Genomic DNA, 12,893 nt, shown 5'->3' on the forward strand with positions numbered 1-12,893 from the left:
ATGCTGGTCCCAGCAGCTCATAGTAGTTTCGCTTTGCTGGGGGAGATTGTTAAAGGAAGCCCCTGCACTTTCAATCTGAAGCCACTCTATCAAAGTGGCATTTCAGGGCAGGACATTGTGGAGAATGAGGGCAGGAGCTCCCTTCCAGGTGCTTGGGCTCTGCCTTGGAACGCAAGTGCTGCTACAAATGGAAGGGTTTGTTTGCTCTGAACTGTATGCCAACAATCCCAAGTCAAAGCCAGTTTCCCTTCTCCCCGTGGCCCCCCTCATCCATCCCATTTGTAAATGTATCTTGCTAGTATCTCCACTGCTGCTGGCGAGTCTGTGTTGTGCCCGTTTGACAATGTATATGCTGGAAAGTATTTGGGGCAGAAAATTTTGATCATAGCTGTAGTGTCCAGTTTTGAGAGATTGGAAAGTTAGCAACCCTAGGAGTTATGCCTGAGTCAAACTATGTAATTTAAGAACAGAATATGGTACCGAGATGGAAAAATAGCAGATCAAATGATACCGAACTACTGTATTGCGTATACATTCCTATTTTTTACCATTAGAGAAAATGTGAGAGTCTGCGATGCAAAAATAAACCCGGATAAGCATAAAAGGTTGGTGAGTAATTTCCTAAAGAGAAATAGTATGGAATAAAAAGATGAGAACAATAACTCTGAAAACAGTATCTTGAAAATCTATTTACTATTAATAAAATTATGCATGCAAAATGCCATGCATTCATACCTAGTTTGGCCCTAAAAATTGTTACTCTATTAAGTAATAATGTATGAAATACCCAGTTCTGGACCTAGGGTTAATCCCGTAGTTCTAACATAAGTGATAAAGGATTAGATTAGCTGGAATGGGAAAGTGCAATGGGTAATTACAAAATGAAAAATGTCCTCATCACAACCTCCCGAACAGTTCTGCATAAATGCAGCAAAATGTTAAAGGCCAAAATCTGATTTTAGCTACACTGGAGAATTTGGCTCCACGTTTAAAGGGTGGAAAGACAAATTTCCAATGTTTTCTCCTTTTCTCTTCCACAAGGGACCTAGAAATGTTTATGAGAATGCAAAATGTTGTTCACTTTGATACAATTAATGCCCTTTTTAAAAGGAGGGAATAATTAGGACATTCTTCCTGACAGTAGGGTTGAACACTAGCAGTTTTCACAGGGAGAGGCCTGCATTTTTGGAGGTTTTGTCCCCCAAACTTCACAGTTGTGCCTTAGAGGTTCAGGTTTAGTGGGGAAAGGCTGCCAGGTACTGGTGAATTTTCCTTTAAGGGCTGGAAACTACACATTCTAAAGGTACAGACTGAAGTCAGTAATGCCCTACAATTAAAGATGGGTCCAAACCAAAACCCAAATCCAAATATTCCCCAACACCCAAACTTTAACAGAGTTTTTATATGGATCTCAACTTGTGCAGATAGCCCCAATATCATTATATCTTGGGCCAAACCCTGGATCTAGGAGCTTGAACTTTGCATCTGGATTCCAATTTTGCAATTTGGACCCATCTTTTTTTGTACTATAAGGCCCATGATTCCTCCAGTCCTGTTGCAGGCAAGAACTGCTATTGTTTTAAAGGGAGTTTTGCCTATGTATAGAATATAGTGGTTGGGCCAATCTTTATCAAATGGTAATGGAAACCTCAGAAAAACACAGAGGAGAAAGGGAAATTGCATTTCCTGGTGAGAGAAGGAGTTAATGAACTTTCAGAACCAGGGAACAGATGGCTTTTTGTGGGATAAGTGGAATTTCTCAGGTTCCCCCTAAACACAAATCAGTTCAGGAAGGGAAGAGAGGCATCATGGAACAGTGAATGATCTCCCTGTAGAAAGCCTTCTAGAGAAATATGTGAACACACACTCATCAGTAACTCTCTTTGCAGATTGACACTAAAATCTAGAGTAAGCCAAGCATGAACACAAATATGTGCAAGTGTATCACAGTTTCAGAGGTAAACAGCTTGGACATCTTTTAAAGGAATCCTAACATGGACCTAACAAACATTCCCCATTACCATTTCATTTATATAGTTTCTAGACAGATCCCATATATTCAGGAAGACATCACTCATTGATGACACAAGGTGGGTGAGGTAATATCTTTTATTGGACCAATTTCTGTTGGTCAGAGAGACAGGCTTTGAAGCTTACACAGAGCTCTTAAGTTTGTCACTCTCACCAACAGAAGTTGGTCCAATAAAAGATATTACCTCATCCACCTTGACTCTCTAATATCCTGGGACCGACACAGCTACAACAACACTGTATATCACTCATTGACTTGAAGCGAGATTGCATTTAAGAGCGTATAAAACAAGCCCTTTTAAAACACTATTTGAGATGGGAGATGTACATGGCATAACTGGGGACAGAATTTGGCCTTAAGGCTAAAAAATGGCTAAGTCTCTTTTCGTTCTTTCTCTTGAGCTTCTACAAAGCAGGGAAGGTCATATTGTAATACTTTATGGCATAATTCTAGTGTCATGCAGTAAGTGCAGATTTACTGCCTTCTATTAAATTTCAACAGCCATAACAAAGCTTGATGTTGCAGACATTCCATCAGGCACGCAACTATTTAGTAATAATAATAAACACTCCCCCAAGGGGCTGATCTGGCTCTTTACAGCTAGAAGTTCGTTCAGTCTCACTCAAACATTAAAACATTCTTTTTTGCAGATGGTAAAAAGCATATTGAACTGATCATTTTAGTAACGGAAGCAGAGAACCCCATGTCCTGTAGCATATTGCAGGGACCAGCAAATAGGTACCTTTGCACCTTGAACCAAATATAGAAGCCAGTACAGTGCATGCTCCAGAACTGATTCAGCCACAGCATGATCACATCACTGAGTCTACAGTATGTGGTCTGTCGTTACATATGAAGCTCCTGCTTGATTAATATTCGGCATTTAATGTTAACACTGAGAACTTAGGAATCTAGAGGCTAACGCTGCAGTAATTGCAATTACCATTGTAGTGGTAATGGCCTGGGTTAGTTTTATAAGATCTGTTAATGGAAGGGGAATTCCAGAATTCACAGGTATCAAAATATATTTATACTAATAACCATCAATTATGAGGTCCTTGATAACCACATTGGGAGAAAGGTCAAAAGTCAGTTTTCAAGAAACGAAGCTTTGAGTTTCCAAATGGCCTATACTTATTTCCTCTTCCATATACCCATATATCCAGTACCTGTATCACATGGCAGTATAGCTTTACCATCTGAATTAATGATAATGTTTTAACTGTGGCATATAGTTACACACTGTATATTCAAGTTGGGAAGTACTTTGGCTGAGATTGATTTAAATATCTACTTCCCAAGTGCATAGGTTTACTTTAACCAACCCGCTTAAGAAAAGAAATACGAAAAATATCATGGCATTTTTACTCTCCCCTACTTTTCTTCTTTATTTTTTCTCGTTTGAAACCCTTGTTGCTTTTTGCCGGGCAACTTTATCAAACCATTCTAGCGTACACTATTTTCTTCTTGATAACTCTTCCCCTCCCCCACTCCCCGACTTCAGTCTTACATGTGGCAGATTGATCAATTCACATTTAGAGCTAGAGTTTTAAATTCAAGACCACTTGAAGGCCCACAGGCTCTTCCTTAGTGGAGAATGAGAATTCAAAGAAATATTTTTAGATTATTTTCACTTTTGTTATTTTGTTTAGAAGAGTTCACCTTTACGTGTCATGAAATACCCCTTCTTGGTCTTCCTTTTCCTTGTTACATCTGGCCAGCGCAAGCAGCTGAGATCTTTGCTCTACTTTCCCTGCATCTCTGTGCAACGCTTTGTAATATATATCTATCTAGATTATTTTTTTCTAAGCCTTTCAGACTGCTGTTACATGATCAGGATTCTCCTGAATCTCTATGCATTCAATCTCTTCTCGCTCCTTCCTTTTGGCCCGTTTCTTTTTCTTGTGGTGCTTTTTGGAGGGTGGGAAAAAAGTTAGGAAGACGGGTAAAATAACAAAACAGTGCAGTAGTGTGCAACTGCTGGTGAGCAGCAGGCATTTGAACAGTGTGAAGGTCAAGTTTGAAGGCACAAAGAGAAGGGGGACCAACCCAATCAGGAAAGAAGTAACATTTTGCAAAATGGCTGTCCCGTGCTCTTGGAGGGAGTTTTTTATACACTGAGTTCGGGTGTGCTCAGTTGCTAGTACAAATGTGTAAAGCAGGGGTGCACAGTGATCTATGGCAAAATTCAAAGCGTAGATAAGGCACAGTATAGAAATACAATCCATGTCTACATTCCATAAAGTCATCAAGCCTAGCACACCCAACTCTATTGAGGTGACACTAAGAATTAACCAGAAGTTTCCCAGAGGATGAATAACCAGGAAAAAGGTCAGTATTAACACCAGCAGGATGCCAAAGCCAGAAATCAGGACAGGCATAGTTACTGATAAACCATAATGGTCCATGAAAACAAAGGTAGGATTGAACACAATGAATTTGATGCTCTGTATTAGAGATAGTGGCCTTAACTTCTCCAGCAATTCCACCACCTCCCTTTGTGTGTTTTCACTAGTCCTGGCCACTAGATACATGCGGGAAGCAATGATGTTGTTCTCATCTCCAGCCTTGGAGAAAATGATGTCATTTTTGAAGTGCTGGAATTCGGATTTTTTTAAAAAGGAGCTCTGGAGGATGCTGATAAAATCACTTTTGTTGGTGGTGCTGATGTTGCCAACTCTCAGGTACTGATAATATTGTTCAATCCAGGACACTGTATTGAAACCATGGCTCAGTGTTTTTAAGTCTTCTTGCACAGTGCCATTCCAATATTCAAGAGGTTCATAGATGTAGAATCCTATCACAGGACTGTAGTTGCTGAAATACTTCTGCTGAATGAGGGCATAGGAGACGCTTGGAGACTCACTGGCTAGGAGGTTGATGATGTTGGCCCCATCACTGATCTGTAAGCACCCCATAAAGGAGAAAGAGGCATAAATGAGATACAGTATCACCACAAATGGCTTGACGTAGATGTTAGTAATCCATTCATTGTAATGCTCTCGTAGGAAATGCTGGATGAAGTGATTCTGGTAGGGGTCAGTCTCATGATGAGAAGTGTGCTGATGGCCGTCACTCATCATGGTTTGGAACCACATAGGTTTGCTCTCCAGGTATTCTGCTGAAGGGATTTTACAACAGAAGATACTGTGGTAACGGTTCTGTTCCAACTGCCCAGCAAAGACCAAGCAAGAGCCAAAGAAGGAGAAGATATAGAAGTAGTTCAACAGGATGGAGACACACATGTTCTGGCAGAAAACTTTCACAGCCTCGATGTTGGTGAAAGGGCTGGCACCCATACCAAAGGCTATGAAGTACAAGGAGCTCGTCATTGTATAGGAGACCATGACATCGGAATAGGTGTCTGCTACCCTATCCTTGAATGGAAGGTTCTCTCTGGTTCTGCGCCATCCTGAAAGAAGTTCAAACACTCCTTTGGTTCCATGACCTAAAATAATAACAATAACAATGTATAAACACAGGTTTCCACTTTTCATTCTGCATCATTAATGTGAACTTTTGGCAACCACTTTTTACTAAACAGACTTTTAAAAAAACATTTGTATCATTTTACTAGTTAAATACAAGTAAAATTTTCAGATTTGTATGTCCAAAGTTAGACACTTGAATCATATTTAGGTACCTAAATAAGCTGTCTGATATTCAGAGGGGCTGATCCAATTCAGATAGGAGCTGATCCAATGCCCTTTGCAGAGAATGGAAAGACTTGGACTCAAAATGAAGCAAATTGTTTAGCTGCCTAAATATGGATTTAGGTTGCCTACCTTGAAGTGCTTGAGTTTAAAAATGTTTTCTTAAATGATTGATATATAATATTATATTTTCTCCTTGTCTACACCTCTTTTTCTCTCTCTTTCTCTCTCTGCTATTAGAGCCTGACCCTGCCAGGTAATGAGCACCCTCAGTTACCATTGGAGCTGAGAGCACTCAGCACACATTAGGAGGTGCTCCAAACCTCACAAGAACAGGTTCTTATTTACTGTTTAATCATGGGATGCATTTTGGGGTACATTTTGTATTGAACATGGAAGGTCATTCAAGCTGTGCCCTTGGCAACCTCTATTACTGAATAGAATCTGAGTTCTGGGATTCCCCATCTATAAATTTTGACACAAATTGTGTGGTTAAGATTTAATTACTGTTTTTAAATGACATTTTTAGTGAAGCAGGTTAGAAAAAGTTTTCTTTCTCTGTGGAAATTTTCAATATTTTGTTGAAAAAAGCAAAAACCTGAATGCCAAAATGTTTTCATTGTTTTGGATGAAAAGTGATGATAATTCCAGACAAAATCTGAAATAAAATGTCAATTTTGGAGCTTTTGTTTTCTCAGAATAAATTAACATTTTGAGGGGAAAGCAGACATTTATTGTGAACATTTTGGTTCAGTCAAAAACTCAATATTCTGCTGAAAACAAGTTTTGGTAGAAAATTGTTGACCAGCCCTAAATCTTTAGATGTCACTGTGGTGAAGAGAATCTTCCACGCACAAATTGATTGTGCCATTTTGAGACTGTGGAATTAACTCCCACCAGTACTAAGGACTATCACAAACCTCACCACCTTCTGTTCCAAGTGCAAGATGGACTCCTTCGACCTGCCTTCTTTCATATAAACACAGAGCAGTGCGTTAGAAAAATAACAACACACACAAAATCAAAGCGCTACGAAAACGAAACACTCCACTGCACACGCAATTGTCCCTTTGGGGAGAGGATGACAGAGAGAATGAACCACATGTGACAGATGTGTAGTTGTAGCATAATGCACCACTGGAAGGTGCACAGATACTATGCCTATGAAAGCAATGTAAGAAATTATATAGAATAGAATATAACCCATATGGCCTCCCTGAGTCTGCAAAAACCCTAACATAGTGAATGAGCCATGTTCTGAGATCAAAAAACATTGGTTTCACAGCACGACTGTGCTATTTTAGTGATTATTCAGCAAAAAACATTTACTTTGGTCAAAAAGCCACTTTTCTTTGAACAAACATTTTGATGAAATTTTTTTGACTGGTTTGAGTGCCTGACAATTGCTAAACCAGTGACGCTGCACCTTTTCCATAATGTTGCCCCTTGTTACAGCACACAAATATTTTGGGACTCTCTTACAACTAGTCATAAAGAAAGGGTTGGTAGTTGCAACTCTGCCATGACTCGCCCCCACTCCAAGTTGAGAACCCATGTTCTAAACTATCTTAGATTTTGGATCTCTTACATCAAAGCCCTAATCCAGTGTCTGCTGATGTCAATGGAAAGCCTGTCCTTGACTTTATGGGGCTTTGAATCAGTAGACTAAAGAGAATTGCAGACCACAGAAGCAGACATACCATTGGGCAGAGAAAGAAAGGTGGATATTGGAAAACGGTAGAAATAGAATGTTGGTGTATATATATATATACACCTCTACCCTGATATAATGCGACCCGATATAACACGAATTCGGATATAACGCGGTAAAGCAGTGCTCCATGGGGGTGGGGCTGCGCACTCCGGTGGATCAAAGCAAGTTCGATATAATGCGGTTTCGCCTATAACGCAGTAAGATTTTTTGGCTCCCAAGGACGGCTTTATATCTAGGTAGAGGTGTATATATTTACTGAGCATAGCAAAAGAATTATAAACAGCAAGACAGGAGGAAAAATCCTTGTAATTGTATCAGAAACATGATGATAGGGAGACCCACAGTTGGTGACTGGATAACAAATTGTGCTGAAAAGTCTGTTGGGTTCATTTTTTTTATTTAAATTTTTCTTATTCACACATGACTTATGGTGCCAAAAACAGACTCTTGACAGCCATTCTGGGCCGGAAAAATTACAGCATAAAATGTCAGGTGCTGTGAATGTTACCTGTTTTACTGGTGTGCACTGTAAATCAGTGTCCCCAGTGATATGCAAATATTTGGCCTTACAGAAATTTTATGGTTAACAAAAAATCTTAATGGAAATGCTCCTCTCCTGCCAACTTGGATTTTGATAACTGGGGAACTTTGCGTTCCTGGGTAAGTTCATGATGAGCCAGGTCAGAGTCACAGGGTACTTGTTGCACATTATCACACAATATTCCTGGGGGAATTCTGCAACAAAAAATTAAAAATTCTGTGCACAATATTGTAAAATTCTGCAAAATTCTGCATATTTTATTTGTCAAAATAACACAATACAATCACTCCAGTGATTAATCTCAATTATTTTTGGTCATTTATTTCAAAATACCTGTCAGCAAGTATGTCTGTAACAATACAGACAACAAAAATGATTCAAGAAATGTTTTTTGACAAATAGATTCCTTACTCGGCATATTAATACAGAACTCTGAGTAATAATTCATTTAAACTACAATACCGAACCGTATTTCCTGCACCTCTCAGAAGCAGTGCAAAGACTTGGGGGAGTCAGGGGTAACGGAGGAGCTGAAGGAGAGGGAAGTAAATTGCTGGGAACTTGGGAGCCTGGGTGTGAACTTTTTGAGGGTTGTTGGGTATGGGTGGGAAAAGCATGGAACAGGTTTTTTTTTGGGGGGGGGGGGCAGAGAGGGATTGTTAGGGAGCTTCCCCATGCAGACCCTTGCTGACCCCAGCCCCTCACATTCAGTCAGAAACATCTGCCCTTGCCCCATGTGTCTTTGCACCCCCCCATCCACATGTGTCCCTCCACCCCCCAGTCAGACACCTACTCCCCCCATCCCCATGTGGCCCTGCACTCCGCATCCCAATATGTCCCTATACCCTCTCCCCCCGTCCCTGTGTCTCTGTGCCCCCATCCAGCCACCCCCTGTCCCTATGTAGCTCTGCACTCCCCCATCATCATGTGTCCCTGCACCTCCCTCCCCCCTGTGTCCCTGTGCTTCCACTCCCATTACAACAACAATTAAGAACGCCTTGCTTCCTCCAACAAAGGTACTGCTGACTGAGCTGAACATTGGCTCAATGATCACACTTCCCAGAGAGTTAATATAGGGTGCATCATTCATGAATAATTTTAAAAATCATCCAGTCAGAGACCATTTCTTCATAAAAAGCAACAGAGCGTCCTGTGGCACCTTTAAGACTAACAGAAGTATTGGGAGCATAAGCTTTCGTGGGTAAGAACCTCGCTTCTTCAGATGCAAGTGAGGTTCTTACCCATGAAAGCTTATGCTCCCAATACTTCTGTTAGTCTTAAAGGTGCCACAGGACCCTCTGTTGCTTTTTACAGATTCAGACTAACACGGCTACCCCTCTGATACATTTCTTCATAGGGACTCTCAGAATGTTGCTGCCGGCAGTGAGGAAGGCAGCAGAGAGATCCTTGTAATAGTATGAGCATTAGTGCCAGAGTTCGCCTTAAAGGACACTTCGGGGGTAATTAAGGCTCTTAGAGTTGGAGCCATGATGGGGAGGAGGAGGAGCTCCACCTGAGGGCAGGTCTACACTACAGCCAGTATCAATGCTCTGAGATCGATCCACCGGCGATTGATGTAGCGGGTCTAGTAAAGACCCGCCAAATCGACTGCAGATCGCTCTCCAGTCGACCCCAACGAGAAGAGTAAGGTGAGTCAACAGGAGAGTTTCTCCTGTCGACCCCCCGCAGTGTAGATCCCGTGGTAACTCAACCTAAGGTATGTTGACTCCAGCTATGTCAGGGGTCGGCAACCTTTCAGAAGTGGTGTGCTGAGTCTTCATTTATTCACTCTAATTTAAGGTTTCGCGTGCCGGTAATACATTTTAACATTTTAGAAGGTCTCTTTCTATAAGTCTATAATATATAACTAAACTATTGTTGTATGTAAAGTAAATAAGGTTTTTAAAATGTTTAAGAAGCTTCTTTTAAAATTAAATTAAAATGCAGAGCCCCCCGGACCGGTGGCCAGGACCCGGGCAGTGTGAGTGCCACTGAAAATCAGCTTGTGTGCCGCCTTCGGCATGCGTGCCATAGGTTGCCTACCCCTGAGCTATGTTATTCACATAGCTGGAGTTGCATAGCGTTGGTCGACTTACCGCAGTAGTGTAGACATAGCCTGAGGGAGGGAGGCTGATAGTCAAAGTGGCAAGGGCGTAAAAAGTGGTGCCTTCAACAGAAAGACTCCCCAGCAACTTCAGCGGACTTTGGAATGGGCCCAATAGTTCTAGGGTCGTGCTCACCAGAAGCCTCAGCTACATGCTTAGAAAAGGTGTGGGATGCAGTCTCCAAAGCACAGAGCTCCATACACTGTCTAGTGTGCAGTGGGGAAATGGGTCATTGCTACACTCCCCTCCCACAGTCTGCACTGACTTACTCCCCTCCAGTCCATTCAGGGCTACCAGCAGCGCTAGCAGCCCCCTCTGCAGTCAGGCACTGTAGGCAGCCGCATTATGGTGTGCACATTAGTGGTACTAAGGATAAGAAAAGCCTTCCTCCCCCTCACATCACCCAAGCAACAGTAAGCCATGACTGGGCCCTCAGTGCACTGCATACTGCTGTGAACTGTGTCATAAAGCGCACACACTGCATTTCTCTTTGATGTATCAAAGCATCATGCCCTTCCTCAGGCCTCTCCACTGCCTGCCAATTCATTGTAGGATCCGTTCAAATTTACCACCTTTCCCCTTCATACCACCTCACAGCCCAAGGATAAACCCTTCTGTGCCCACCTCCCACCCACAGTAATTCTGAGCACACACAGAATCAGGTTCTCTAGCTGTATTTATTCCCATGCCTTCTCCTCTGCTCATCTAGCAACTTCCTCCTCTCTGTCCCTCCCCACTATTTCTTCCTCCTTTGTGAAGGAGCCTTTGCCACTGCATCTTTGTCCATCTGGACATCCCACATGTTTTTCCCTGCCACACTGACTATCTTTACCCCCTTATCTTTGGTACTTAATTTCTGCTATTTTCCTGATGACTGAATAAGCTTAATTTTATTTCCCATATGCTATCTAGCGACTATCATTTCCTGCAACACATACTTTGGTCTATTCAGGTTCTTATTGCTTTCTCGCTGCTCAACTGGGGCATCATCTATACTTTATGAGATGGATAAATGAAGCTTGACTTCTCATCAGGTGACATAGCACAGCTAGGAGGTAAATGAGTGGGTGAAAGCTAAGATCTTTGTGAGATCAAAAATTTGGTTGTTTTGTGTGAAAATGTTTGCCTTTTCATGTCACAAAATGTGAAATTTTGATGAAATGGCTATTTTCCCATCAAAAGCAACCCCCGCTCCCCCCAATCCTACATTGGCTAATTTCCACATGTCATCGACATGGACCTGTGGTGGTCCAATCAACCTCTATTGTTTTTTCTGTAAAATGGGTTCATTGCCCTCCCCCACACTTAGCAAACAGAGTCATTTTTGCTTTTAAAATTCACACACATGAGTGAAAGTTCAGCTGATATGAATGGCATCTGGAATTCGTAACAACACGATTCTCAGCAGAAATATTTCACACTCCTCCAATAAGCCCTCCTGACTCTTTCCCCCTACCAACTCCCAGTAGAACATTGAGAGCTCATTTATGGATTCAATCCTGCAGGGTGCCAAGCACTCTGGCCTTATCCACCAAAATACTTAAGCATGCACTTATCTTTCACAGATTCATAAATTCCAAGGCCAGAAGGGACCATTGTGATCTTTTTAGTCTGATCTCCTGTATAAAACAGGCCATAGAACTTCTCCAAAATAATTCCTAGGGCATATCTTTTAGAAAAACATCCAATCTTGATTTAAAAATTGTCAATGATGGAGAATCCACTATGGCCTTGGTAAGTTGTTCTAATGGTTAATTATTCTCACTGTTAAAAATGTACAATTCATTTCCAGTCTGAATTTGTCTAACTTCAACTTCTAGACATTGGGTTGGGTTATACCTTTCTCTGCTGGATTAAAGGACCATTAGTAAATATTTGTTCCCCATTTAGGTATGTGTAGACTCTAATCAAAGCACCCCTTTCCCATTGCTTTTTAAAGCTAACTAGACTGATCTTCTTGAGTCTAACACTATAAGGCATGTTTGCTAATCCTTTAATCATTCTTATGGTCTTCTCTGAACCTTCTCCAATTTACCAGCATCCTTCTTGACACCAGAACTGAACACAGTATTCCAGAGATGGTCAAACCTTGCCAAATACAGAGTAAAATATTCTTTCTATTCCTACTTAAGAGTCTCCTGTTTATGCACCCAAGGATCTCATTAGCCCTTTTGCACACAGCATAGTACGGGAAGCTCATGGCTAGCTGATAATCCATCACAACCCCCAAAGCTTTTTCAGAGTCAATTCTTCTCTGGATTGAGTCCCCCATCGTTTAAGTGCAACCTATATTCTTTGTTCCAAAAAGTATACATTTACTTTTAGCTATGTTAAAATGCATATTGTTTGCTTGAGCCCAGTTTACCAGGCGATCCAGATCACTCTCTATCAGTGACCTGTCCTCTTCATTATTTACCACTCCCCCATTTTTTGTGTCATCTGCAAAGTTTATCAGTGATGATTTTATTTTTTCTTCTGTGTCATTAACAAAATTGTTAAATAGCTAAGAACCAATCTCTATAGGACCCCACTAGAAAGACACCCATCTGATGATGGTTCCTGGTTTGCCATTTAATGTTGAGCCCTAACAGTTAGTCAGCTTTTAATCCATTTAATGTATGCCATGTTAATTTTAAATCTTTTTAGTTTTTTTAATCAACATGTCATGTGGCACCAAGTCAAATGCCTTACAGGAGTCTAAGTGTATTACATCAACACTATTACCTTTATCAACCAAACTTGTAACCTCATAATAAAAAGATATAGTTACTCTGACAGGATATATTTTCCATAAACCCATGGTGATTGGCATTAACTAAATTACCATCCTTTGATTCTTTATTAATTG

General features: G+C 41.0%; 1 protein-coding gene across 2 annotated transcripts in view; it reads right to left on the minus strand.

Annotated features, from left to right (window-relative positions):
• Positions 1 to 604: 604 nt before the first annotated feature.
• The window catches only part of PTCHD4 (patched domain containing 4), a 129,558-nt gene continuing 117,269 nt past the window's right edge, over positions 605 to 12,893 (minus strand). For both annotated transcript variants that reach the window (XM_005297357.4, XM_024101092.3), the window contains exon 3: positions 605 to 5,480. In XM_005297357.4, coding sequence (XP_005297414.3) covers positions 3,847 to 5,480 — 1,634 coding nt within the window. In that variant the 3' untranslated portion in view covers positions 605 to 3,846. The remainder of the gene's footprint in view (positions 5,481 to 12,893) is intronic.

The sequence above is a fragment of the Chrysemys picta genome, chromosome 3, assembly GCF_011386835.1.
Source record: "Chrysemys picta bellii isolate R12L10 chromosome 3, ASM1138683v2, whole genome shotgun sequence".
Taxonomy (NCBI): Eukaryota; Metazoa; Chordata; order Testudines; family Emydidae; genus Chrysemys; species Chrysemys picta.